This window comes from Atractosteus spatula, chromosome 9, assembly GCF_055471065.1.
Source record: "Atractosteus spatula isolate fAtrSpa1 chromosome 9, fAtrSpa1.hap1, whole genome shotgun sequence".
Taxonomy (NCBI): domain Eukaryota; kingdom Metazoa; phylum Chordata; class Actinopteri; order Semionotiformes; family Lepisosteidae; genus Atractosteus; species Atractosteus spatula.
Window position 1 is genome coordinate 23,719,751 of NC_142714.1, and position 27,570 is coordinate 23,747,320.

The 27,570-nt window shown below is 39.1% G+C and overlaps 1 protein-coding gene across 1 annotated transcript; it reads left to right on the forward strand.

Annotated features, from left to right (window-relative positions):
- The first annotated feature begins 275 nt into the window (after nucleotides 1-275).
- Nucleotides 276-11,694, forward strand: mbip (MAP3K12 binding inhibitory protein 1). Its single transcript, XM_088925680.1, has 9 exons — nucleotides 276-465; nucleotides 3,021-3,140; nucleotides 3,976-4,179; nucleotides 6,006-6,102; nucleotides 7,213-7,278; nucleotides 7,716-7,868; nucleotides 8,465-8,562; nucleotides 11,158-11,196; nucleotides 11,279-11,694. Exons 1-9 carry the CDS (start codon nucleotides 325-327, stop codon nucleotides 11,384-11,386), a joined length of 1,026 nt encoding a protein of 341 aa, XP_088781806.1. The 5' UTR covers nucleotides 276-324; the 3' UTR covers nucleotides 11,387-11,694.
- Nucleotides 11,695-27,570: the final 15,876 nt, after the last annotated feature.

The window sequence follows — 27,570 nt, forward strand, 5'->3', positions numbered from 1 at the left end:
GGTTTTTCATTTTTTTGGACATAAAGAGTTCTAATCTGAAAATCCAAATAGGAATAGAAATCCCATATATGCTTCAAAATTATTATTGGTTACAGGGCAAGTTGGATATAAAGTTAATATATGAAAATTTGCATATGATTTATAAATCAATTGTAAATGTTATAAATGTTGTAATACTTATTTTTGCATTCACCTCCAAACCTTCCCTCCCTGTCTTTCCACCAATAGCAGATGACTCTGGATTGATGTCACTCGAGCGCGACGTCGCTTCACTTAATCGACCAATCATCAGGCACAACGTTCAACTCCTGAGCCAAGGGTGTCATGGCTGATTCGGTGGAGACCAGTGCAGAGAGTTATGAAGGAAGCGACCAAGAGACGAACGAGGCGAGAACATCTCCTACAGGCACTGTTACAGAATGTCTTTGTGACATCTTCACTGCCTTGACCCAGTTTAGCGCAGAGGTTAGTGTAGAAGAATATGTACAAGATATGTGACGAGTTAAATGTACTGCACTTATTAATTATTGTTGGGACTTGTAGCTAGCTTTCTGTTAAAAATAAAATGTGGGTTTTAAGAGGTGTTTTGTGCTTCGGTACAGGTATCTGTAATCTTAAATGTTGCATAAGAAGGAATCTTGTCAGTAAGAACAATTAAGGTTTGCAGTTACTGTAACTGTGTCACATTTAACGTAGTTTGCTGTTTACTCATTTTAAACATGTTTTAACAGTTTGAGTGCGCACATATAAACTGTAGAGTACATATTGTAAAACGAACTACGTACGAGTGTATAACAGTTGCAGCCCCGCAGTAAATGCCTCCATAACGTGTAAGTCTCCGTTGTTTAAACTTCAGCTGTCATTAATCAATTGCTCACACTAAGCCTGTACAACTGCTTCAATATTTAAAAAAAATATATTGTCCGTGATCATAGGTTGGTTGCTATTCCGTTTCTAGAAAATCCAATATGCCTTTAAAATATTTTGCAATAACGTTAGAACTCATATGAAGCTCTTGCTGAAAAGTACGAAGCGCCTCGTTATGCGAATTTTATATGGTACTATTCTCTCCCATTTTGAGCTTAACTATTTTTTTTAATGAAAATGAATCAATGAAAGAGTACTGTACTTCGAATGAAAATGTGAATGAACTAGTTTTTTCTGCAATTATATGTCACGTATTCAGTTAAGGGATGGCACGGTGGTGTACTTCTACGCTTTGCTGCCTCGCAGCGTTGTGGCCTTGGGTTCCGTTCCTGTGATACTGTCCATGTGGAGTTTATTCTTTTCGTGTAACTTTCCTCCAGGTACTCTGGTTTCCTCCCACAGTCCAAAGACATACTAGTAAAAACTGGCTTTTGGAAAAATTGGGCCTGGTGTGAGTGTGTACATGTCTTGTATGTGCTCTGTGATGGATCAGTATCCTGTCAAGGGTGTCTTGTTCCTGTTGCTCTGGCTCCCCCATGACCCTTTATTGGATAAAGCAGTTCAAAAATGGAAGCATATGCAGTTAATTCTAATTAATCGAAGGTAAATCGATTAAGGAATAGTGTGGCACAGTTGGACAGTACAGGACAGACCTCATGGCTGTCTTGGCTCTTGGGTTAGGTTCTGGACTGGGGCACCTTCTGTTTGGAGTTTGAATGTCTGTGTGGGTTTTCTCCAGGTGTCCTGGTTTCCTCCCACCTTCCAGAGACTGGAAGGCTATTTATGTGTCTTCGCTGTCCCTACATGCTTGTGTATGCCCTGTGAAACGTTCTGTCTTGCACCCTGTGCTTCCAGGATAGGCTCTGTGCAGCCGTGCCCCTTGTCACGAATAAGTGGCTTTCCGATAATGGATAGATTAATTATATTAAATAATCGAGCTAGGGTTTATTTCGTGAAAAGGCAACTCCCTTCTGGCATCTGCCTCCCTGCAATTTTGATTTTTTTCCCTTCATTATTCTTTGATGTAATATGGCAAGCCAATTTGAATGTTTTTTAATGGGTGCTTCACTGCAGACTGGCTTTGTCCTCTTGGTTTTAATTAAAGAGTAAATAGGCTAAACAATGGGGCAGCAGTGGCACGATAGTTAGCTTGCTGCTTTGCTGCACTGGGGCCCTGGGTTTAATTCCAGACCTGGGGTTTTGTGTGTTCTCCTGGTTTGCGTGGGTATCTTCTGAGCGCTCAGATTTCCTCCCAATGTCCAGAGGCATAATATAAGCTTAATTGGCTTCTGGGGAAAATTGCCCCTGGCGGAGGGATGGCTCTGTGGCTGAGGATCTGCGCCTGTGGTTGGAAGGTTGCCGGTTCAAATCTCACGGCCGGCAGAGGAATCCTACTCCGTTGGGCCCCTGAGCAAGACCCTAACCCCAGCTGCTCCAGGGGCGCTGTACAATGGCTGACCCTGCGCTCTGACCCCAAGTGTCTCTCTCCTTGTCTGTGCATCTCATGGAGAGCAAGCTGGGGTATGCGAAAAGACTAATTCCTAATGCAAGAAGTTGTATATGGCTAATAAAGTGATCTTATCTTATCTCTCTCTAGTGTCAGTCTGTGTCTGTGTGTGCCCAGCGATAGACTAGCATCCCGTCTAGGGTGTATCCTGCCTTGCGCCAGTTACTTATTGGGATCGGCTCTGGCACACCCGCTTACAAGTACCAGATAAAGTGATTCAGAAATGGATGGGTGGAAGGATGGTTAAACCATGTCTTAGTTAAAAGTCTTCATAACAAGCAACAGTGTTTCAACAGTTAACAGACATCTTCAGCTTCCAAAACAAAATCCTGTCTTGTGTTGTGGTGATGAGGCAGACATGGTGGTGATATAAACCCATCTTTCTTCATGGGTTTCACATAATACTTGTGGGAAGCATATTTGTAATGATAGGATATATTACCTAAGTGCACCAGTTCTGTATATTTGGGGAAAAAAGCTAATTGGAAAATAGAAGGCTGAACTCCATCAGGACTAAGGCATTGAGTAGTACTACAACAATCTGGCATATTGACTGATGCACATGCACTTCCCTGTCTTTTTCAAGGTTAATTTAGGAGCTGATGTATTACAAATTGTCGCAGACCAAAGCAAGCTGCAGTTCTCTTCAGCTACTCAGCCGGCACAGCTATACAATTCCATTCAGCGTCACATTTCCAAATTACAGGTAAGAAATCAACACATTTAAGATTTTTTGTTGCTAGTTAAATTATAATGTAAACTCTCTTAAAACTGTTTTTTTCCCCTCAAAAATGAGGCATCCGCTTGTAAATCATTCTACAAATGATTAAAACTGTATTTTGTCTTTTTTTGTTTACTACATCATTTTGAAACATGTGGGTGTTTAAAGATTTCAAAAGTATTTGGAAGAAACTTCTGATTTGTAATTTAATTAGAAGGTAAGAAAATAAAGATAGTTATAATGATAGATGGCAATTCCCTGGCCAGTTTGGTAGTTCGTAGCTAATTGCTCCAAGGATCTTATTCAGCCAATTCTTCAAAGAAGCTTGGTTATTGACTTTAAAACCCATAACCAAACCTATACAACCCTTTGGGTTAAGAAGTGTCGCTGGTTCTCAATTGTAAATTATATTTCTCATAGTTCTTGAATTCGATTAGATTGAATAATTAATTTTTTACAGATTATTTTTGTTAGCATTATAGTTTAAGCGTATCATGCTTATTTGAGTAAAGTATTTAAAAAATGAATTTATTTCACTGTGGTGTATATTCACCCTGTTTTTTGTTTGGATGGGTTTATTCGGAACCTAACTGAGTTTTGATATGCTTATATCCGATGACTTACATTTGCACCCATTTATACTGACTAGGATTTAAACCTACAACCTTCCAGTTATATATTTCAATAGTCAAAATACAGCTGTTTCCCCCTGTGCTGTTACATGTTTAACATTATATGTTGGTTAAAGATAGTTGTAAAGTGTCCATAATTAAATTTTTTTATTTAGATTTAGCTGTTTTTTGTTTCCCCTTTTTTTCAGTTGGTTTCCAAAAAACTCCAGCGGCTAATGTGTAAGATGTCAGCTGAAAGCAAAACAGCAGCAGAAGGTACAGCCAGTAAATCGGAAGTCAATGGACGCAGTGCAAGTGACATCTCATCAGGAGACAGTGGGAATAAGGAGCCAGAGGAGGCCAAGGGTCATGTGGATGAGAGCGTAGTGCAGATCAAAGCTGGCAAGGCAGAAGTACGATTTCACTACTCTTCCCTTGTGTAGAAATTTGGAAGATTTCTTAGTAAATATTTACCAGAAATGCTGTAGATCAGAGATGAGGTGGGCAACTCAAGTCCTGGGGGCCACAGCGTTGCCTCATCCATTCATCCATCAATTTTCCAACCACCTCTTAAAATTCAGGGTCACAGGGGAGCTGAGTCTATCCTGGCAAGCGCAAGGCAGAATAAACCCTGGATGGGATGCCAGCCCATTGCAGGGCCAACAACCACAGACGCGCTCGCATGCATGCATTCACACCAGGGCCAATTTTCCCAGGAACCAATGAAGCTACCAGCATGTCTGTGGACTGTGGGAGGAAACCAGAGCACCTGGAGGAAACTTATGTGAACCCGGGGAGATCATTCAAGCTCCACACAGATAGCAGCCCAGAACTTGAACCCACACTGCTAGCCACTGTGCCACTGTGCCAGCCTGGAATAAATACGCTGAAATATAAAAGAAATCCACACATGTAATTCCACACATACATATTGAATGCATTGGAAAAGAAAGATCACAATATAGGGTAATATACCACAGTAATGCTATTCCTTGTAAATATAAAAAGCAGTTTGTGCCTCATCTGAGAATATTTTAAGATCTCCCATTTGTTTCCATAGTATGAACAGCAGTGTGTGGATGCAGGCTAGGATTATTGATTTAGATTTTCTTGCTTTAGGCTAACTAACCAAAGTGGTTAGTACCCCTTGCAGCAGATAAATAGGTAGAGCTTGATTTGTGGTGCACTTGCTTTCCATCAGCAAATACATGAAACACTGCTTATTTGCAGATTCTTGTTTTCAGATATTGTCATTTTTAGCATTTACCTTTTCACTTTGTGAAAAGAGCAGGAAGCTACTAGAGAGATGTCAGGGAAAACCACACTACTAGGGCTTGCAGTTATATCTTGGACAGAGAAAAGGGAAGCTATCTACCAGCTTTTTGAGAATTCATCATCATGATTTATGTTGTATACAGCCTTAAGGAAGAACAGTGTGTATCCTTAAAGCAGGTAATATCAACCTTGGCTTTTACAGTCCTGCACTTTCATGATTTCAATGCATTGAAAATAAATTGAACCTTAATTGCTTAATTATCCCATCTAGTAAAGATAATTTCAATCTGTCTTTATTATCAAGAATAAAGGCTTGGAGTGGAAGAGCTCCTTTTTGTTTGAGTGGGGCTGCTGGTATTTTGCTCAATGCTGCATGGGCAGTGTCAGACATGACACAAGGATCTGTTTGTCTTGGACATTATGAGAATAATTTGCTACAGAGAAACATGTTTGCAAGAATCTAGGGATGCCCAATTCCAGACTCTCTTAAGGGTCTCTGTATATAAGCTTCACCCTAAGAAGTAGGAAAAAATAATCAGACAGCTCTAGTTAAGATGGTAATTGAGTTTAAATTCAGTTTGAGTAAGAGATTATTGGAATGAGAGCCTAGAGCTGGACACACCTGGTATAAATGTATTTAAGATTCACAGGTGCAGTGTGAAGGCAAAAAAAGTGATGTAACTGATGTACATTTATTCTCTGTAGTAGAAGTCCTTATATCCTGAATGGTTCTCAAGTCTGTGGTAAAGAAAGCCTTTTGAAAATTGTAATGGGATAAACTTCGTAGAGAGATTTTCAGTACTTTGGTATTCTTTGATCGAAAAAGTAAATATTTTTGTTGCAGTTTGGTAACATGGCATTGTGATTCTGATTGTGTATTATCTTCATAACTGCCAGTTGTCTGAAACTGGATTGATTTTTTTTCTTTAACTATAGCTAATATTATACTCATTTCACTTCACAGATTGATAGGCGAATATCTGCATTTATTGAACGCAAGCAAGCGGAGATCAATGAAAACAATGTGCGAGAATTCTGCAACGTGATTGACTGTAATCAAGGTAAGAATTGTAGTTTTAAGTGCCTGTGATAGCAGAGATTGCCAATGTTTGTCTGAGTGCTAATTTCTTTAAATGTCAGGTCGAACTAAGCCTTCCACAAAACCACATATAGCTGACCATAGTTGCGATGTGAGTAAGCCTCAATTGCCAGTATTGTGTGGAAATTGGGTTTTTTTTCCCCAAAGTAATACAGGTAAAAAAATCCATAAATATTTCTCAAATATATTTACAATACCTCAAATGTATCAGTTTTGCTATGTATTACAGTATAAGGAAAAATGTTAAAGAATAAGGTTAATCTTGAAATTAGAAATTATTTTCATGACCGCTTAAAGCCAAAGGACATTTGGCTTGAATTACATTGAGAAAGGTGCAGCTGTTAAATACAAGGAAAACCTTCCAAATCATTGCAATATAAAAAATTAGAGTTCAGTACTTATGTAATGCAGTAGTTTGTGCCTACTATCTACTGGATAGAAATGATATCCATCACAGGGATATCCTCCATACTGCTGGCACCAATTTGGATAGCTAAGTAAGTGGGAATAATTGGACTAAAGTCCCTGACCCAAGAATACTGCAGATCTGTCTGCAGTGGACACTTGAACTCTGAGAGCTATAGGGTATGGAGTCCAGTGCTTTAACCACTGTTCAATGCTGCCCCCTGTAGTGCAGTACAGGAATTCAGATAGTGCAGAAGTGCTGTAAATACAGAGTAACTCAAATATAACAGCTGTACACTGAAAAAGGAAAATCATATGTGACAGCAAGCGGTGTAACAGTCAATAGGTATGAGCAGATGAGTTGCCAGTTGTGGTGTGAACAAATGAGGTTTGAGGAGAACACAGCTAGTGCTGAGACATGGCCTGAACAGTTTGGATCATGTGTGATGCTTTCTGTGAGGCGCATCTCTTTTGTGTGATCTCAGAACAGTAGTTTTGCTGACAAGGCAAATTTTGCATGTACAGTACATTACAGTAAGCTTTGGTCATAAAGTTAGATTTTTTTTTTACAAGAATGAATTGAAATGGTGGTGACTGATTCTAATGAAAACACAACTCAAAGTCTATTATATATTTATTATGAGGTTTGATGTCTGCTGTTTTATAGAAAACAGTTGCGCCAGAACTGACGCTGTATTTACGCCATACCCAGGATTCAAAAGCCATGTTAAAGGTAATGTCTTCTTCCTGAATTTTTAGAGTCTTGTGTTTACTTTTACATTTATTTTAAACTGTTTTAATGCAGTTGCTTGTTTATGGCTCACAAGCTTTCCAAAACAAGGGGTATCGTAGACAGAGCTGTATCGTAGGTTACTGACAGTAATTAGTGCAATTCAAATATACTGACAGTTTATATGAAAAACCAGGTTAGGGTAAACTAGCTGTGGGGGTTGACAACAAGCCTATACAGCTGTGTTCTTCAAATCTGTTCCTCAGAGACCACAGTCCACTAATCCTTGCCCATTTTAGATCTGGGGATTGATATACAGTTACCTTATCAGCTCAGCTAATTAAAAGTTTCAGTGAAATGGACTGGATTTGTACAACAAGATCAGAGATGTCTGGTTGAGCTCTCTTGAGTGCAGGGCACTCAGTGTTGCTGTGTTGTAGTGACGAGGGTTGTGAATACCTACGGGCCGCAGACCAGGCCTGGATCGACTGGGGAGGCCGCTGATGGACCGCGCCGTGTTCTTACAGACTGTGGAAACCCTGCCGTGGAGGAGAGGCTACAGAACATAGAGGCTCACCTCAAGCTTCTACCAGGTACATCTGCCACTCGGTCTTCTGTTCATCCTGCCTGATCCCCCTGTGTTCTGTTTCTTGTTCTGAGTTTCCAGTCACCTTTGTCAAATGCTCAGTCTCTCTGTGGCTTTAATCTTGCTTTTCCATATTTACGCCTTTTTTATTTATTTTTGCATTATATTTATTTTTTATTTAGTTCTGCATGAGCATAAGGTGTTTTTAAAACACCAGTGTCAGGTGAGTAGTGTGCACATACCTACACACAGTGAGCACATTTACAAGCTATTGAAGAATGCACATAATACAGCCGATAGGATCACGATAATAATAATAAGTAATAATTGCTTACACTTATATAGCGCTATTCTGGACACTCCACTCAAAGCGCTTTACAGGTAACGGAGACTCCCCTCCACCACCACCAATGTACAGCATCCACCTCGACAATCCCAGTGTAGATTAGTTCTCACTTGTAATATGTAGCATTAGCATGTCTTGTGCTGTTAAGCACATCGGTTTTAAAATGTTCTTAATGTTGTGTAGTGTCATATACTGTATGCCATTGATATAAAACTTACAGGTTGAACTGGGAGAAATAGTTTTTGTGTTCATTTTAGGTGGACCAGTCCCTTTAAGTATTTATCAAAGACTGAAGAGGCTGGAAGACAGAGTTCTGGAGCTGGAGGGGCTTTCTCCTGAGTATTTTCAATCCATGGTATGTACATGGATTTCCAAGGAGTAAGAATGAATGACAAAGCTTCAGGATTTGCAGATTTTCTTCATTTTTTTATCTTTGATCGTGAGCCGATGTGATTTCTTAATCATAAGTGAAACCCACTATTTGTAGCCAAATCTAATCATTTTCACTTCATGATGTGAAAAGGCCCTGCACTAGTAGAATTCAGATAAGGCTGTGTAGTTATCTAAAATAATTTCTCTCTAATTGTTTTGCCAGTCCCCTCATTTTTTATTTTAGCCATTTGATTGTTTAAAAGCATATGACTCTCCGTGATGACTTCATATATGTTATCAAACTGGACCTACATAACAGGCAAAGTAGACCTTCACAACTCCTTTTGCTATTCGCAAAAGTGAAATAACTGAGAAGGACATAGTGATAGTTAACTGCACGGCAAGTTGAATTTTTTTATCAGTAGAAGTCCTGTCAGAAAACTGTTATCTGCTGTATGTGTCCATATATGAAAGCAAAGGTGGTTAAGTAAAAGTAATAAAAGCAAGACCTTGAAATAATTATTCACAATAGGCAGAAGAGAACAAATCATGACCTTTGTAGAATGTAATGTCTTTTTCCTAATTGTTAACCAAATCATCAGTATGCATCAGTAATGAAATTATTCAGGAAGAAAGAATGGAACAATACAAATTATCTGACGGGGCTTATTTGCTAGCTTCTAACTGAGGAAGCCAGCACATATAGTGAAACAGTCCAGTAGATAAATGCATTCAAGGACATAAAGCAATAAAATGAATGTTTCTTCTACATCATAACCACACGTACAGGATTTCATTAGCATATAATCAGTACAATACCCTGTACCACCTCTCTTAAAAATGTAAACTCCTGACTGCAAAATATTTAGTAACTGCTAGTCATAAATTGTGGTTATCTTTTTCCTTTTTTATTGACTCCCCCCAAAAAATACCAGTGTTAGAATTCAGCTATCTAACTTAGCAAGTGAATCTACTTGAGTTTCCAGCCTCCTCTTGTACAGCTAAGGGTAAGCCCTCACTTTAGAACAGTTAAGAGGATTCTCATTTTCTCCATGTTTCACGAGAAAGTTAAGTGCATCTCTAAATAAACAGCAGTTTTGCGCCCACTGAATTCATTTCCCTGTTAATGCAGATAGAAAAAACATGTGAAGAGTTTGAAGATAATCACGATACAATGTTAAATGAGAACATTCTCTTCTCATGAGCTTGACAATGAGTAGTGATTAAGAGCATAAACAAGAAATATGTGGCACTTTTTCTGTGGTCTGGGGAGGTGACGTTGGAGGTGGTCAGGCATGCTTGTCCAGTCTGGTGCTGTATTCTTTGCAGCCTACCTAAAACAGTTTGGCTACGATTGGGGAGTCAGACTCAATTTGTACAGCTTAATTGTTTTGGGAGGTTAGTTACTGTAGAAGAAAAAAATGTTTTCAATGCAGGCTCTTTTGTTGAAGCTGGCTGCTGCCTTTTCTGTTTGGTTAAGGATCACTTTGAAGTGGTCAGTCTGCCAGGCAGGAAAATAGTTCATCAGTTCAGTTTACATGCCTGAAGTCTTAAGTTAACGTAATCTATTAGCAAACAGACTTTTATTTTCTTCAAGGCAGCTGTATATCTCATTTAAATACATCTCTATGGATCGTATTCCAGGTCCCGTGGTTAAAAACACTGTTGCTCCCTTACATAGGTAGCTTTAAAAAAAAACCGTAAACTACCCTTTCAACATTTGTGTTGTTTAAAAATGGCTATTGGAATTTTAGTATTGTTGTAAATACTCCTGTAATCACCATGCCTATAATGTTCATTGTAACTGTTTTGTGATTTTGTGGTAGGACAAACATCAGAAGCAGTCATTTTCCATTGTGTTTTATAACATTCTGCTTGCTTTTGATTGTTCTGTTTGACTGTTGGTTTTAATAGTTATATTTATGGCATAGTAAAAGCAGACCTGTTTATGTGCTTTACGTAAAACTTGACAGACTCTGTTCCAGATAGACAGTGCCATTTTAATAACTCGAAATTTTCAGTAGTTGCAAATATGCTCCAAATAGCCATATCCTTAGTGGGTGTTTACAGCAGAATGTGAAACACCCAAGAAAGAACAAAGAGCTAATGCCACAGAAAACAACTTTTTTTATTAAGAGTAACTCTGTCATGTGTAAAAAGTTACTCGAATAAAACAATCTTCAAATTCTGTTGCCTTTTTTCACCTGATTCCTGTATAAAATAGAAAAACACTGGCTACTCAGGACACTGAGGAGGACGAAAACAAGAGTCATTGCCATTCTTTTATATACAGCTGCTATGCAGACTGCTTGAAGAGGAGCTCTCACTGACTGGAGCAGTTCTGGTGTATGTTAACTGAACCAGACTATTCTCACATTTTTTTTAAAAGTGTTAAAATACAACATGGTAAATAAGACGCATTATGTTGCAGTATAGCAGAGGAAATGGTGTTAAACTTTTTTTTTCATTAAAAAAATGAAATGTCTTTTAATTGCATCTTTATTTCTGTGTAACAGTTGCTTTATAGTTCCTTTTTTAACCAACCTCTTCCTTGTTTTTTTTTGTTCTGCTGCAACAGGGCTATCTACATAAAAGGCAGAAGGTGTCAGCACCTCAGGTGAGTGTGCGATTCCTTCTGTTCACTTTTCAGCCTTCAGCAGTCTGTGTGATTGACTCTAAATTGCTTGTGTTTATTCCAGCCCTACAGCCTGATGGAGCTGGATGGGAAGATTAATGCGCTCAAGGCAACGCTATTGAAGAAAGTAAATGAGTCTCTGCCGATGGAGACTGACGAGTTCTCCTTGTGAAGCCATTTCCAATTCACAGGCTGTAACCTTCGCGGCTTGACTCCTCCACTCGAACAAAATAACTTGAGAAAAAAAACGAACAGACTGTAATAATGAATGTGATTTTTTTCCTCTCTCCCTCTCTCTCTTTTCAATCTGTGCTGTCGCATATGTATTCTGTTCTGTTAAAGGAAAGTTCTCTATTTTGATACACATTCAAGAACAGTTATAATAAAATGCTGGAATGGCTGCCTGAGGTGAGGACAATGACTAGGACCCTGGAGAACAAAGAAAGGTGGTTTAGGCAGCTCTTCTAGCTAGAAAGTTCATGGATGGTTGACTGGTATTTATTGACCAAAGGTTTCACTATAGAAAGGTCAAGGCTTTTCAGAAGAGGGGTAGTCAATATTAAATCTGTTTTTTTTCATTCCCCTTTTTATACGATAGGTTGGGTGACTACATCTGTAACCTTTCATAGCTGGGACAAATGTTTATCCATTTACCTTGGATCATAACAGTGTAATTCCTGAAAAAAAAATAATTGAAATGATAGAGAGAAGAATCCTTGGGACACAATAGTATACAGTTTTACAGTAAACACAAAACTATAGGTTAAGGAAAGTGGTAAAATCCTGTTTAAACTAGCGGTTACCTAGGAGTGCAGTGTCCTGTTTTTAGAATTTTCTCTGATGTGCGATTAACATCAATCAATGTAGAGGAAAATGCCTTAAGGCTAAGCAGCAACACTATGTAACATTACAATATAACCTAAAAAAACATCACAGAAAGCTCTATAGGCATGAGTTTTGTACTTAATCAGAGTCATGTTAAAATTCAAAGCAAATTGGTAGAGCTGCCAGCCTTGTTATCGGTAACTGTATACAATTTCTTACATTAGGAATTTGTCTTTTTGCATACCCCAGCTTGCTCTCCATGAGACACACAGGCGGGGAGAGAGAAGCTTGGGGCCAGAGCGCAGGGTCAGCCATTTATGCGGCTGGGATTAAGGGCCTTGCTCAGGGGCCTAAAAGGGGATTTGAACCGGCACCCTTCCAGCCACAGACACAGATCCTTAGCCACAGAGCCACCGCTCCACCCTGCATGATCAAAAGCATGATCATTTGTGTCACCCCAGATAATTGATCAGGATATCTCTTCCCATTGATCTGTAGAGTACTAACATGTTTAGTAGGCTATGGATATAAGTTATCTAATCTATTTCATATTTATTGTCAATGTATACTTTTCACAAGTATAACAGAAGACTGACTGTGTGGTGACTTTAACTCAATTAACCCCAAAAACATATCTTTGTACATCAATGATTTCCTATTTCATTTCAAATGAAGAATTTAGAAGTGGGATGCTGTTTCTTTCATGTATTGTTAAACCTCACTGGTCTACCGTTGAGGCAATCATGCCTTGGTTTCTGCTCTATGGAATTGAGCTTCCTTATTTTCTCTTTGTCTGCAACATGTTGAAATGGTTCCTAGTGTTCTGTCTGGCATCACAGATGAGGAAAAGGGAGCTCTGTGTAAGTAACTGACTGTGACACGTGAAAGATGTCTGAGGTAAGGCTTATTTTGACAGGAATGCCAAAATGATCTGACTAAAAATAGATATTTCCCCTTTTCAGTTTTATTTTCTTATGGAAGGGTGTTTCTTATTCAATGGAAGCAGCCCAAACACAGCATGCAACCGGTCTCTTATACTGTATTAGTAAACGTGAAAATATGTTCAATGTACTGTATTTTAAATTCCAGGCATTATAACAAAAGCTTCCAAACTGCAAAATAAGAACTTTATACATTTAAAATGCTGCTAGGGTATACTGTCAAAATTATAGAAGTAATTACAACTAGATTTTACAAATTCAAAGGGCACTAGGATATTTTTTGGCAGAACGGGAGCTGTTATAGGAACGTTATTTTATTACATGACTTATCCGTGAAACCAATACTTAAAGTGCCTGTATGTACCTCAGGCATGTAGGTGAAAAACCTTTCAATAACAAGGCACAGGAAGACTTGCAGTCTTATATCACAGTTAAACCTATAGTGCTCAATGAAAAAGACCTTTATAGTGTTTTGCATTTAAGGATAAGAACTGTTTTTTTTTTCTAGTATCTGCTATGAAGTATCTGTTTTAAGCTATAGATTTTATTCATTGACCTGAGGCACATAATGCTAATTGCCACTTTACGTAAAGCAACTTGGGATTTTAGACTTTGTATCTGGCATTTCAATGTAGCCTAATACTATATGTAAAGACAGGAAGGCAGATTCCATATACCAGAGCAGCTGGAAAGACTAGCATTTAAAACAAGGATGAGCAATTCCCTTCATTGGCTTCACAGGTATTTTTCCAGTTAGTGGATGATTAAGTCCTAAAAACACAGGTGAACTTACTTCTTACCAAATGATAAGTTCAATAAGTAATAATGAGCACAGGTATGATGGACTCAAGAAGGCTGTGATCCAGATCATGTTCAAAGTACAAAGATGTTGCTTATTTAAAAGATATGCAAACCTTATACCAAGGTTATTGTTCTAGAGTCCCTCTTGAGCAAAGCAATCCCTTCCCACAAAGGTGTGGATCTCTCCCATGAAGCTTTACCTGCAGTCCAGAAAAATGACACTGAAAGCACATGTTGTGAGAGCTAGCAGTTGAACAACATTTCCCACCTCCGAACTGAAATATGACCAACAGCGTTTTACGACCAAAACAACAGAAAAATCAATGAAACACATTAAGATGTGAAGGAAGGGTGGACCAGGAACTGCCCAAATCATTGAAATGGAGAATAATACGAACGCTGATTTTAAGGATAATACAACTGCCCCCTAAAAGATGAAGGTGGTGTAATTCTTGTCAGCTTTTTAAAGCAGATTTGTGTCAGCTCTGAAGGTTTTGTTTTGTAGGAAATGCTTTCACAAGGTTGGTTGATCTTCCTTCTTCCATCCATCCATTTTCTAATTCATCCAAGTCAGGGTCGCAGGGGAGCAAAAGGTGCAAGGCTAACAGGATGCTAGTCTGTCGCAGAGTACACACCGACACAAATATGCACACACTCGCACCAGGGCCAGTTTTCCCAGAAGCCAATGAGCCTATCAGGATGTCTTTGGATTGAGGGAGGAAACCCATGTGAACACAGGGGAACAGACAAACTCCAAGCAGATAGCACTCCAGGAACTGACCCCAGGACCCCAACACTGCAAAGCAGCAATGCTAACTACTGCACCACTGTGTTGCTCACCTAGCAATATGTCTATTTTTCAGTAGATTTTATATACTGTACACACTAAATGATGCTGTGCTTTGCTATTGGTACTGCCAAACACATGATGTGGTAAGGCTGCTTGAGACCTTGAGAGAGTGCTGTTAAGTCTATTGGAACTTAAAATGACTCAATTGTGTGATTTTTTGGAGGTTGAAACAAGGCCCTAATAGACTTTCAGTTTAAGAAAATTACACCTTTTATAGAGGGCAAAATATTCGACTGGTAATGTGTGGATGATCGCATGGCTGGTGAGGTGTGTGGTCTGAGATGGAAATAGTGTGTACCTTATCTCCACTTTTCGATGGATGTTTGCATACCCACCCCTAAAGATAAGCTACAGTTATACAATATTGCAATTCTGAGATTTTAAAAAGGCTCAGTACATTACAACCCAGTTGAAATCCTTGCATTTAATTGTGTTGTATATCTATAGTATTTACCTTATACTGTTTACCTTAGGTTTCATTATAGACCCCCCACTGCATTGTTTCAGTGTGTGTACCACTAATCTCTCACACGGATCATTTTCAATTAATTTTTCAAGACGTTTGTGCAAATAAAGATCGTCTTCTTTGTTTATTGCAAAGCTAGACAGCTATATTGTGACAAACACTTGTGATGTTCTTGTAGACGATGTCTTGAATGATACAATGGAGCCATTACGGTTGAACAACCTGTGAGAAAAAAAGACTTGTGTTATCTCTCAATGAATGCAATACACAGAAGGAGTGGTGTGCATAACAAAATGCCTACAGTCATTAGCTTTCTCTCAAGGCAGATGAGCATAAAGGTTAAATTGACTTTGTAGGATAGAGACCTCTCACACTCAGATAAGATGGGAATGCAATGTGACCTATACAGTTTAGTTTAATAAAAACGGGGTCAATAGTATCTATGTTAGTGCTGACTTTTCACTAGAAAAGAGTGACCTAAACCACCTTCACTGAAGCACAGCTGTAGAATGACTGTGAATCTCTTGATGCAAGCAACAGCCCCCGCTGTCATTGTGAACTGAGGTTAGAAATATGATTGTGCCAACAAGAGTGTGAATAATGATAAATACGGATCTCAGAGAAACAGTAGACATTACTATGAAGTAACCCTGCCATGTAATCTAGAATCCTGGTCACTACATGTTTGAAAGCCTATTTGGCAACACAGTTCATACAAAATCTGGCATTTCATTAGAAGTTCATGCTATAATACAATTATCACTACCACCTAACACAGCAGCATCGAGAAAAAGTGACAAGCAGACTTTTATGAAAGGCAAATATTCAGTGCCGTTATGACCTTTTACAAACATTTTAAACTGCATCTGCGACTTCCTGGTTTCCTTATAACCTAGAATCTATCATCACACTGCACTGAAAAAGATTATTGACAGACGTTTTACGGTGAAAGTTTAGGCCATTTTAGACAAATCTTGCTCTTCACTTATCACATTTTGTACTCAGTGTGAAACGTTTAATATCAGTCATTGTAATGCTTCGTTGTACAAATTGTGTACAAATTGGTGTGATTGATGTCACTTTGGCATCTGCTAAATTGTTATTATAACAATACTAGTAAAAATATCACAGCACATCATGGCCTTCAGATCCAGACTGAATTGTTTTCTAAGACTACAGCTATTGTCAAGAAATTACAGATGCAAATGCTTTCCATTGCTTCTGCTTTATAGTCTGTTAAACCACTAATAAAGCAGTTATGTTTCATGTATTCATTTGTGTATTCAGCATTTAATCAGTTATGTTTGAAGTCTTTATTGTTTTAAATGTACAGCTCCTAATTTTCATTTATAACCCATAAGACATCTACATAAAACCCTGGAAGAAAGTGAAAAGGGCTATTAAAAGTTTACTTCATAGTTTAAGAGTCAACTTTTCATCCCCTCCTTGATTTGTATTACTGTTATATACAGTACTAAATCTGCCCGTGATAAACCCATACAAGCTCATCTCATACGAAAAGGTTAAAGTTAATTCTGCTGAAAAATGTATGCCCTGTGGGTGTCATTATGCTATATGAAGAAGAGGAAAAAAATCTGTTGTTTTTTTAATTAGACATTTGAGAAAACAGCAATACAAAGAATGCTCCTGGTCTAGATTACAAGTAGACATGCTCAAAGAACATTGAACAACAACATATTATTAGACTTGCTGAACACCTACCCCAGCATAAAAACACATTTAAACATTAAAACATTGAATATAGACAGTTTTGCTCATATCCGTGAATGCTGTATTTGTGTGAAAGAAAATATTTAATGGGAATTGTAAGCTATTCTTATACCTGTATCATTTTATTAAACATAATCAACTTCTTATCATAAATGTAAAGAAAAAAATGCTTCACTGGTGCCAATAAGCAATGCACTTCTTACTGCTATAAAACTGTAAACCAGAGGGGAAGTATTTCTTCCACACATTTCCAAAGACAAAATGGGGTGGCTGGAGTGCATGAAACTCTGGGAAATAACATGAACAACTGACTCATCACAGTATATTATATACAGTTCAAACCACAGGTTTAAGGTATCTGCAAAGCCCTGCGAAATAAATAACAAATAGCAAAATAGCAAAACAAAACATTTTTTGTTCCATATAATTTAGATAGAAGAAATAAACATTAAACACAGCTTTATGGTGGTTTCCCAAGAGCACGGAAATACAAAAATTAGACAATAATTTCAGGTAATGTAGTGAAATGTAATCGAACTGATGTTCACTCATTAATAATTCAGTAAAGGGTTCCTGCTGCATAACTAACCTGCAGACAGATAATAAGATAATAAGAGGTTGATAGAGAAAGCCACTCTCCTGGACGAAGATTCCTACCTGACATGAAAAGTATATTTTGAAGTTTAATATATAAAATGTAGTTTAACTGTACAGAAGACAACCCATTGCGAACGGAGTGAAAACAGCTCATTTAAAATTAACAGTTAAAGACAATACATTTTGACATGTAAGCGTTCTTAAATTTGTAAGCACTATACTACATGTATCTGCATTGTCCTCTGGAGTAGTTTCTAGGACATACTGGGATAATTAAGTAAATTAAGTTCTCGTAATTGAGTAAAACAATCCCTTTGAGATTTTCTCTTTCACATACCTTTTAAACATTTGCTTACACAAAACTGCGAGAAGCATATGTCCACAGTGCTAGACACAATGCAGACAAGGAGCATTGTTGTAAGGCCCATTGTCTGAACACCGCCCTATGATATCAGTTAATGAGTATAAATTGTCCTGCTTAAAATTTCCAAATGGGTTATTAACGTGAACAATGCTCCCATTCCAGCTTCCCAGCCTAGCACTTTGCTTGCCTGTTTAATGTTCACATCTGTTGGATCTCCAGGTTTTGTGTGACAGTGTACTAATTGATCTGTGAAGTACTGCTTACCACAGGCTCGTTTTTTTGCTTCATTTGATTCGCCTAATATTGGTACTTTATGTTCCCAAGGCTAAAGGCTTAAATTATAAAAAGGTGAATGTTTAAATAACAAACAGATGCAAGGAGGCAGGATGGAGCAACAGTGAGGATTCTAGCCACTGGCCACTGCATGGTACTGGGTTCAAGCCCTTGGTGTGGACAGTGTGGTTGCAACCCGCATTGTGGGTTAGGAATGATAGCTTCTTTTTACACATACCGAACGGACATCTCAATCCATGCAGGCTGCAAGTGTTCCATGCATTTTAGGTCTTGAATCCTCAGTGCACTTAACACTGCAAAAACTAAGTAAGCCCTAGATCGATCTTAACCTTTAACAGCAACAGCTGCCCTTGTCAGGCAATGAATTTGGGTTTTTTTGTCTGGTATTGACTACAACACACAAATGTTACACGAACACCGGCAACGTCCAGCAAAGTCACCTTTGGTTCTTTTAGGGGGAACTGGAGGTTTCAGTTATCTGCAAAGTCACTCCCAGTCTGGGGGAGGGATCCCAGTGCAGTCACCGGTCCAGGACAGGGTGGGCGCTGGGAGAATTTGGAGTTGTCCCCTGTCAGTTCAGGAGCGAAGACATCCTTTTCAAACAAGACAAATGACACACCAATGACCTCACAGATGTTGAAGTTATACAGCAGCTGGCTTTAATACTCGCCCCATTCCTACTGTATGTTGTCGTTTTTTGTTTCATTACGAAGCATTTATACTTTTCTTTCTAATTTTTTCTCTTTCTAATTTAGGTTTGGGTTTCTGTGTACAAAAAGGCCATAGCACATAGCACTGAAGAACAAACCCCTCATAGGTTGCCTTTCAGAGGTTATTACATGACTTTCGAAGGATGAAACAATTCATTAGCTTTAGAATTAGCATTAAAAACCTCCTATTTTATCTCCTATTATACAGTACATAAAAAAGAAGACAACATTATTAACTTCCTTATCCAAAATTGCATAAAACAATAATAAAGCCTAAAGTATTACAGACCTCCTTGGAAGGATAACACTAACTTCCCCCACGACAGGAGACGCAGCCTTTGGAAGTAGAGGAATTCTCTGCTCTCTGGGAATAACCCGAGTGATTCAGTGGCCATGATCAAATCCCAGCAGGGGCAGAATGGCATTCATCATTAGCTGGAGAGGCTGTAACACCACTCAGGGACAAGATACATATTCTGTCAAGAAGGCAACAGCATTCTGAAATCAGCATATCGAGGAAAAGTGAAGGTTGTAAGCTAATGCATGCACAAAGACGAGCAATTAGAACACTGCCCTGCAACACCAATCTCAACAGCATCTCCATTTGTCCCTATTCACCAAGCATCCATGGCCAGCGTGGTGAGTCATGGTCAATTGCCTCATTGAGGGGAACTTTCATACTCCAGTACGGTGATCCTCACTCCTGCTCCTCAAGAGCAACAGCCTTGCGCGCTTTATAACCCAAACCCGTCAGTTGTTAAACAGTGGTAATTAATGGCCATGAAGTGAATGATGGCTTTAAAAACTCATGCTGAAATGGAAGCCAGGAGCCTTTCCTGAGCCTCTCGAGCACCAGGAGCGAAGATCACTGCTGAAGCAGGATTGACTGTTGTTGGTCATTTCTTTAATCCATCCATCCATTTTCTAACGTCTTTGTCCCATACAAGTTTGCAGCGTAGTCAAAGCCTATTCCAGCAAGCAACAAGCACAAGGTAGGATACACCTCAGACAGGACGCCAGTCCATCACAGCATTTCTTTAATAATATGTATTTATGAAGAAAAAAGTGGCATAGCCAACAGCCACAGCTAAAGCATTAGTTTGCATTTCAAGTGACCCATCAGCTGCAGAAGTACATTCATATATAGAGAAGTACAGGATTGTAAGCCCTCTCTCAGAGTGGAGCCACTGCAGGAGCACGCTTTGTATATTCTGTCTGAGCAGCAAGCACAACAACAGGTTATGCATTTAACCAGAATATCTGACTGTTATTTTGAACAGTTAAAAGTGGAATCGATACGCTAAACCAGCAGAATTTCTAGAATGCTGCTGACCTCTCATTCCACTGAGGATTAAGATTTTTGAGAAAAATATTTTGCGTGCGCCTTCAGAAATGATCACCTTACTTGTCTTTTTTATATATATATATTTTATATATTTTTATATATTTTAAATAAAAAATAACCTCTCTATTGGCATTTGCCTTTCAGCTAGGGGAGCGTCGAAATTCTTTTCAAACTCTGTGTTATTGACCGATCCAGAATAAGGGAAAAAAATCCATTTCGCTGCCAAAAATCTTTTGTGTGAAATGTTTCCCACAGGGTGGAACGTAATTACATTTTGAGTGACCCATTCCTCCCATCGTGAACAGTATTATATGTCTCATGTTTACAGTGATTCTGACTGCTGCTCAGAATGCGGTCTTTACCTTGACTTGATAAAAGCCCAGAGTGGATATATCCCCACGAACTGCTGGGTCTTAGTCCATTGTGAACCTTGCAATTATTCTTGAGCTTCCATCTAATCTTTGAAGGTTACTTGCAAGTGCTGAATGGGGCAGTTTTCTACTTGTCTGGCTTTCGTCTTGTACAACTGTATTGTTTTTTGGAGAACAGATTCATATCCATTCATAATTACGAGCTCTTAATAGGCTCAACCTCAAAAGCTTGCTGACTAGTCAGTCTCAGTCCTTATTCATTTATGGCACCATGTCAAAAAAGACTGTTCCTCATTTGTACCTGAACAATAAGGAACAAGACTGAATCTCCCACAGGGACAAAAGAAAGCAAACAGCCTTTTGATTCTGAAGAACATTAGATTCTGACACATTTAACATGGCCTTTTTGTCCCAAGTGTTACTGCTCAACGGTCTAAAAAGACCACCTGTTGGTTACCTAGGCTATGTTCCTCCTTATTATTATTGCTATTAGAGGTAGTGCATCACACAGATTTGAATGTCAAACCAATCTTTCTAGCTTTAAAAAGTCTTCTGCAGTCCCAAAAGAAAGTCTGACTTGGAAAAGGGATTTTTTCTGTCATTTTCTGATTCCTAAGGATCAGAAACCTCCGTCAGGTCTCTGCTAAAGATTGTTTTGTGGGACATTCATCTTGACGTTACTGGTCACATTATGTACCATTAATACACATTGCAGGTATTTTACTAGTTTTATTTAAATAAAGCATCCAATAAGCAAATAACATTTTATGAAATTCTGAATGAGAATGTGTATTACCACAAAGAGCGTCTTAACTAACATACATACTGCTTTAGTGCCATGCTTTCAGATCTTTTGATCTTTGTCTGCAGTACTACTTATTTTACATAGCGGTACATGTTAACTTTTCAATTGTTTTTTTCAATTCTACCATAATTATCATTTGTCTTGGTCCAGACATAATTAATATATAGATATATGTTTTCTGTGTGGAGTTTGTATGTATTCCACATGTTTGTGTGGGTTTCCTCCCAAAGTTATACTGGTAGGTTAACTGGCTTCTAAGAAAACTGGCCTTTTGTGTGAGTCTGTGTTTCTGTTTGTGTCCTGCAATGGACTGGTGTCTTGTCCTGGGTCCAGGGTGTATCCTGACGTGCGCCCATTGCTTTTCACGATAGGCTCCGGCTCCCCTTGACCCTGAATTAGTTTAAATTGGTTAGAAAATGGATGGATGAATATATGTTTTGCTTGTCTGTTTCTTTCCAGAGTCTGATCACACAGGGCCAATAAACCTGTAATACTGTGGCTCTCATAGCTGAAGCACTGACTGGAACCAGGCATCATGGTAAGAGATCAATTCATTGTGTGCATCATTAGCTGGAACTAAGGCATAAAAAATGTCAATACATAGTCAAAATGCTGTCTTTAAAGCTACAACTGGATTAGTATATTAGGATATTATTTAGTAGTAGTTTATTGTACTGCATATACAGTATCTTCCCAACTCATCCCACAGGGGCTGGGTTAAAGCCTGTTGAAGCAAGAGGCCAGCACTCACAGGAGGTCTCAGGGTCTTGGCGATTCTTGTCACTTGAAGAAGTCCTTTTTCGCCTTGAAAGCCAGGGGAATTTCACTGAAACAGCTGTTGTGGTAACTGCTGAAGAAGAATGGGTCTCAAAATATGGGCAACATAAGACATGGTGTGGTGAGATGTGATCAAGTAATCAAAATGTCACCGCAAGCAAGTGATCAATATCCGAAACACATTCACTTTATCATGCTAAAACCAAACATGCATATATAGAATGTTACATTATAGAATTATATTTATTATGTTATATTATATTGTGTGATCAATCATTTGTACCAAGGGTGCTGTGGTTTAAGGAAGTATACCATTAGATGTTAGAAATGTTTTGTAATGTGAGGCACCCACTCAAATTAGAAACCACTTGAGCTTTCATAATAATGACACTATATCACTGCACATTAGCGAAACACTGTGCGTACATTCAGCCTCATATAGGGAATGATATATGCTGTGCTAGGATGACTTTAAACCCATATAAGTTGATTTTATTATCATTAAATGATTGATTCTGTAGTTTTGGAAAACCATCCCTTTATATTTAGTACAGATATCAGATATTTTCATGGAAGCTTATTAACATCACAGAGAAAAAAAACATTTTTGCATTTATACGAGATAATATTGCATTTTTACAAGAAACATATTGCGTTTCTTCCATACATTTTAGTCAGATACAGCAGCAATTTTGGTTTTCGGATTGTATTTTGTTCCATTAAAAATAGTCTGTTCTTCACAGATAAAAAATGTACAAATGTACAAAGGCACTGCTGTTCATGTTCAAAATGTAGTCTATTAAATACCTTTATGCCATTAAAATGGCACGACAGAGAACAGCAGCATGAGATAGTGAAGCAAACAGGTAAGGAAAAAAAACACCAAAAAGTGGGACCGGTAACTCATCTCCATTTTATTTTAAACTGCATTTCTCTTTTTTGGTATTTTTAAATGTGTTTAGGTATTCATCAGCATGTATGGTTCTTTTTTTTTCCCCCCATCAAATGTGACATTTGAAAAGGCCCTGTCATTCTTCCAAGCCAGTTTCTCCCAAAATGCAATTGAAATCTCAAGGACCTTTTGCCTGTTAAGCATGCCCAAATACATTGAGTTCAGCCCATTACAATCCTCTCCACATCCGCTCCCCCAAGGCAGTGCCCTCCCGTATCTATCCCTCGCCAAAAGGAGAAAAAAAAATCACAAAATACGCCTGTGTGTTCTCCCCCCTTTCAGCAGCCAGGACCCTGGAGGGTTAACACGGCTGCCTATCCTGGCTGTTTTATTGCCTGGATTGCTCTGTGCTCCTGAAACAGCAGGAGCAGATTCAAGCAATTACAATCAAGTCAGGGCACATGCCGAGCCGGAGCAGGGTGAGCATGAGGAGGATACTGATGAGGCACTTAGGAGAAAACCCCACATCATCCACGCTCATCAGCAACAACATGTCGCCCGCGATGAGGCATTAGCCGCCTCGACAGCGCGCTCGCTGCGCACTGTTTGCCCCTCTCCCCAAGGCCCCCTCCCCCGTCCCCTACCCCCCTGACCTGTGGTCACACTCCCATTCCGCCAGGCAGCAGAGCGCTCGGAGGACCTGCTGCCCCTCCTGCCTCCGTGGGAGTGCCGGCGGTTGTCGCAGCAGGTCTTGCAGCGAGGCCCTGGGGGATTCAGAGGATCCCTGATCGCTGTTCTCGAGAGTAGGCTTGGTTCTGAAACTGGGCCCGAGTCAAAAGCCGAATCAAAGTGTGGGAGAGCTAGGCTTTTTCACAAGACGCCCATTGCACAGCAGTTTGACAGCGCCTGCCGTGACCAATAGAAATCAACGGGAGGCCCCCGATATTTCCAATTTGGAAGTTTGGAAATCTGAGAAGTTACTATGGCTTTTGTGCATGGTTTGTATCTCTTTATGAAAAGCCTGCACCTCTGAAACCGAGGACATGCTTGGCAATAGGAGTCTTCCTATTTTTCTCTGCCTGTGCTCTGAAATCTATATTGTTTCTATAGCCTTGATCTCTGTTCCTTGTGTATCTTCATGTTATGATTTGTAATTTAAAAAAAAACAATTCTCGTTTTATTTTTATGTAGAAATGACATAATGCAGATTATGGTCATACTGTGTAAATCTAAGCCGTTAAAAGGAAGTTTTTTACATACTTGGTGTGAAATGGGAGCAACACTCAACTGGTTTTGTCAGCAAAGAGCAAACTTCTTATTAAAATAAGTCTTCCCCAGCCTCCAGTCCCTCAGAAATACTCCCTATTATTCAATTACGTTTTTGCCTGACGCAATGTCTTGGAGCCTTTTCAGCTCAGGGGCTGAACTTCATGTTACGATTGATGTTCTTTGCTGAGACACGATGCTGCAGCCACTCGTAAATCTCATTACCGGACATGTTTACAAGCCGGGAAGGGGCGAAAGCGCCCTGTTGTCATTCAAATGACTTCCTCTGAAGGAAACCACTCAGTGGAGAGTTTTCTAGTGCATTTCAGATTGTCAACAACTGTTACATCACAGCTCTAGGAAAAGGAACATTCCAGCTCCTGTTAAGAGAGGCTTACCAAAGTGGGAATCTGGAAAATCATAGGCTGTTCACTGCTAACTTTGAATAATTGTATCAAAGGATTCGCCGATCATCTCTGTGGCTTTTTTTGTGAAAAATCCTTACATTTTGCACAATAGCACCCACCAATACATTTAAACATTTTGCATTTGCACTTTGAATGTTTTGAGTCAGCTGTGGAGACACAGAGAGACACAGGAGCCGCAAAGCCTTCATAAACCATCAATACTCTTGACCAGGAAGATATAACTCTGTGCATATACAGTATGTAGGATTTTTTTCCTGCAAATTAAGAAATGCCAAGCCAATTGTTTTTACAGCGGGCTAGTAGGACTGCAGAGCAGACTATTAGATATAAATCTAAATCCTCAGAGAAAGCAAGTTACACACAGGCTTCAAAATCTGTCAATGCAAGATCATTTATCAAGAAGTACCGGCGCAGTTGTTGACCCCAGCACACATCAGGAAGAACAAGTTTAATATAGCCTAAAATCAGGAAGCCAAATTGTTTAAGGGGTCAAATATGTGACATTGTGATCCACAAAGTGAAACAGCACTCCATAAGAGGCCAGTTTGGCAGAGATAAAGGTGTAACAATATCATTACCTTGTAGTCCACTCTTATCAAATGTTAGAAGTTAAGAAAGGTAGGGTTTGGTCAGTATTACTGTAGGATGGAAAACTAAGGGAAATCAGGTAGCTGCTGTAAGTGGTGTTGGTGGACCAGTAGGTAGAGCTCTTTATTTTCGTCCAGAATTTCCAAACCAGTACCCCAGTATGGTGAAAGTGGTCTTTGTGCTGCTGCTGCAGAATGGCTCTTGTGCGTATTACACATATGTGGTGAATGAAATGGGTCCCCTCCCTCCTATGTGTAAAGTGATCTGAGATGTTATGGAATGCAAACTGCAATAGATACATAACCAGTTAATAATTATATGCAATTATATGCAATTTTATTCATATACTGTATTGCATAAGGGTGTTTCAGACTTTTCATTCACACGGCCACTGAAGTAAGGGATAGGACACATTGATCAAGAACTCTTTCCAAAGCAGGATCAGAGCTTTATGAGGAGATGAAGAAGAGAAACACAACATCTCACCAGGGACAACCGCAACTGAGATGATGGATAAGGGATACATTGGGAGCTCACAGATGCTGACCTCTCTCCTACATGAAAGTAAAAGCAGAAAACAAAAATCATTCGTAATCTTAGGTGAAGGAAGAGACAGACATCTATTAACTTTTATGTTGTGTTTTTTACATAGTTCACATTTAGTGATGTGCTTGGAACCAAATCCCATTTTCTTCCACAGAAAAATGATTCAAATGTAGAACAATGAAACAACCAAAAGTACTGTATTTATAAATGTGATGTTTATAATGTGACATTTTTATTGATAAGCAAGCATTGTTACTGATTAATCCCAAACTCTTCCATATAAATATTTGATCATTTCCACAGTAACAACAGCATATGGACATCTGATTATCAGGCTATAACTTTAGGACAAACCTGAATATAAAAAGTGACAGGATTTGTTTGTTATAGAAGCAGCCTAAGCTGTAGAAAAGAAGACTGATGAAAAGTAGATATCTTTAAGAGGGCAGTTCTAATGAACTTTGGTTAAAAGCTTTAACGTAAAGATCTCTCAAAAAAGGTTTTTTCACTAGATACCACTGGCTAAGATGAATGACTGTCAATATGAACTTACAAGACTTATCACCATTGAATATGTATAGTTTAATACATGATTTTTTACACTTATAATAGAAAAGAGTGTTAGAGATTAAGGGTGCCAATACTCAAGTCCTGTATTTGATCCATCACAAAAAACCAAACTAGCAGTTTTATGGTTGACAAGTTAAGCCCTTGGAACAGGAACTAAGATCCCAGTATAAACTCCACCAAGAACAGTGCGGGTCTCTGTGGATTCTTATCGATGAGACCCGGGATGTGTTACAGGGCACGACACTGCGGCACACAAGTCAAGAAGCACACTCGCATCGAGACCCAGTAGCTTGGGCACTTTTTTATTTATTTTTTTTTTTAAACAAGGCTTCTGCACCTGCTTTGGAAGCAAGTTCCCTTTTTTTAATTTAAAAAAAAAACACGCACGCCATCTTTCTCGGCTCCTCGCAGCCATTAGGCTTCACACCTGAAGCTCTCAGCCCTCCTGCTGGGGTCTAATCTTGGCATCATTCACCCCTAGAGACTATGAGTGCTGCCAGAGGGGCTTCAAGTCGCTCTTCAGCATCTGATTGCCCTCCCAATGAATGTCACCATCTGCAAAAATTACTTCTTCTTTCCTTCTCTTGAAACTGTAACTATTTGGGGTAGAGAAAAGAGAGGGGGGACTGGGGAGGGGGGACTCTGTTCTGATGATTAATAATTAACTGGTTGGCGGCTGATTTTATTTTCTGCTTTAGAGCTGCTTGAAAAACTGCACTTAATGCCAGAGGTTTTTTTTTCCTTTCCAAGAGGCATGCTTTGTTGTTTTTCTCACATGCATGGGCTGCAGACTGTAGGCCTTTGTTGATCTAGTTCAAGTAGCCCTGTCTGGGACCCTAACGGGCAAATGGAAAGGGGGACATGCATGACATATCCCACACAAAGGGGCCCTACAGTACGTCCACTGCACAAGCAGAGGCTAAGACCATCTCAAAGCAAACAGGCTCTCATCTGCTCACCTGACATTTCTGCACAGGAGAGGGGGGCTGGCATTTCTCCACAGCTGGAGAACGAAATTTCGTTTGCAGTGCGATTCTGTGGAAACGTAACTAATGGGAAATCAAAAAAAACAAAGCAATGCGCTTGTGGTCAGGAGACCAGATACAATTCTCATTGCAAATTAATCGGTTTTTAAGAAAACTGCAGACGTATTCCTCATGCTGGTATGGAATTTATAGCTTACAAGCAT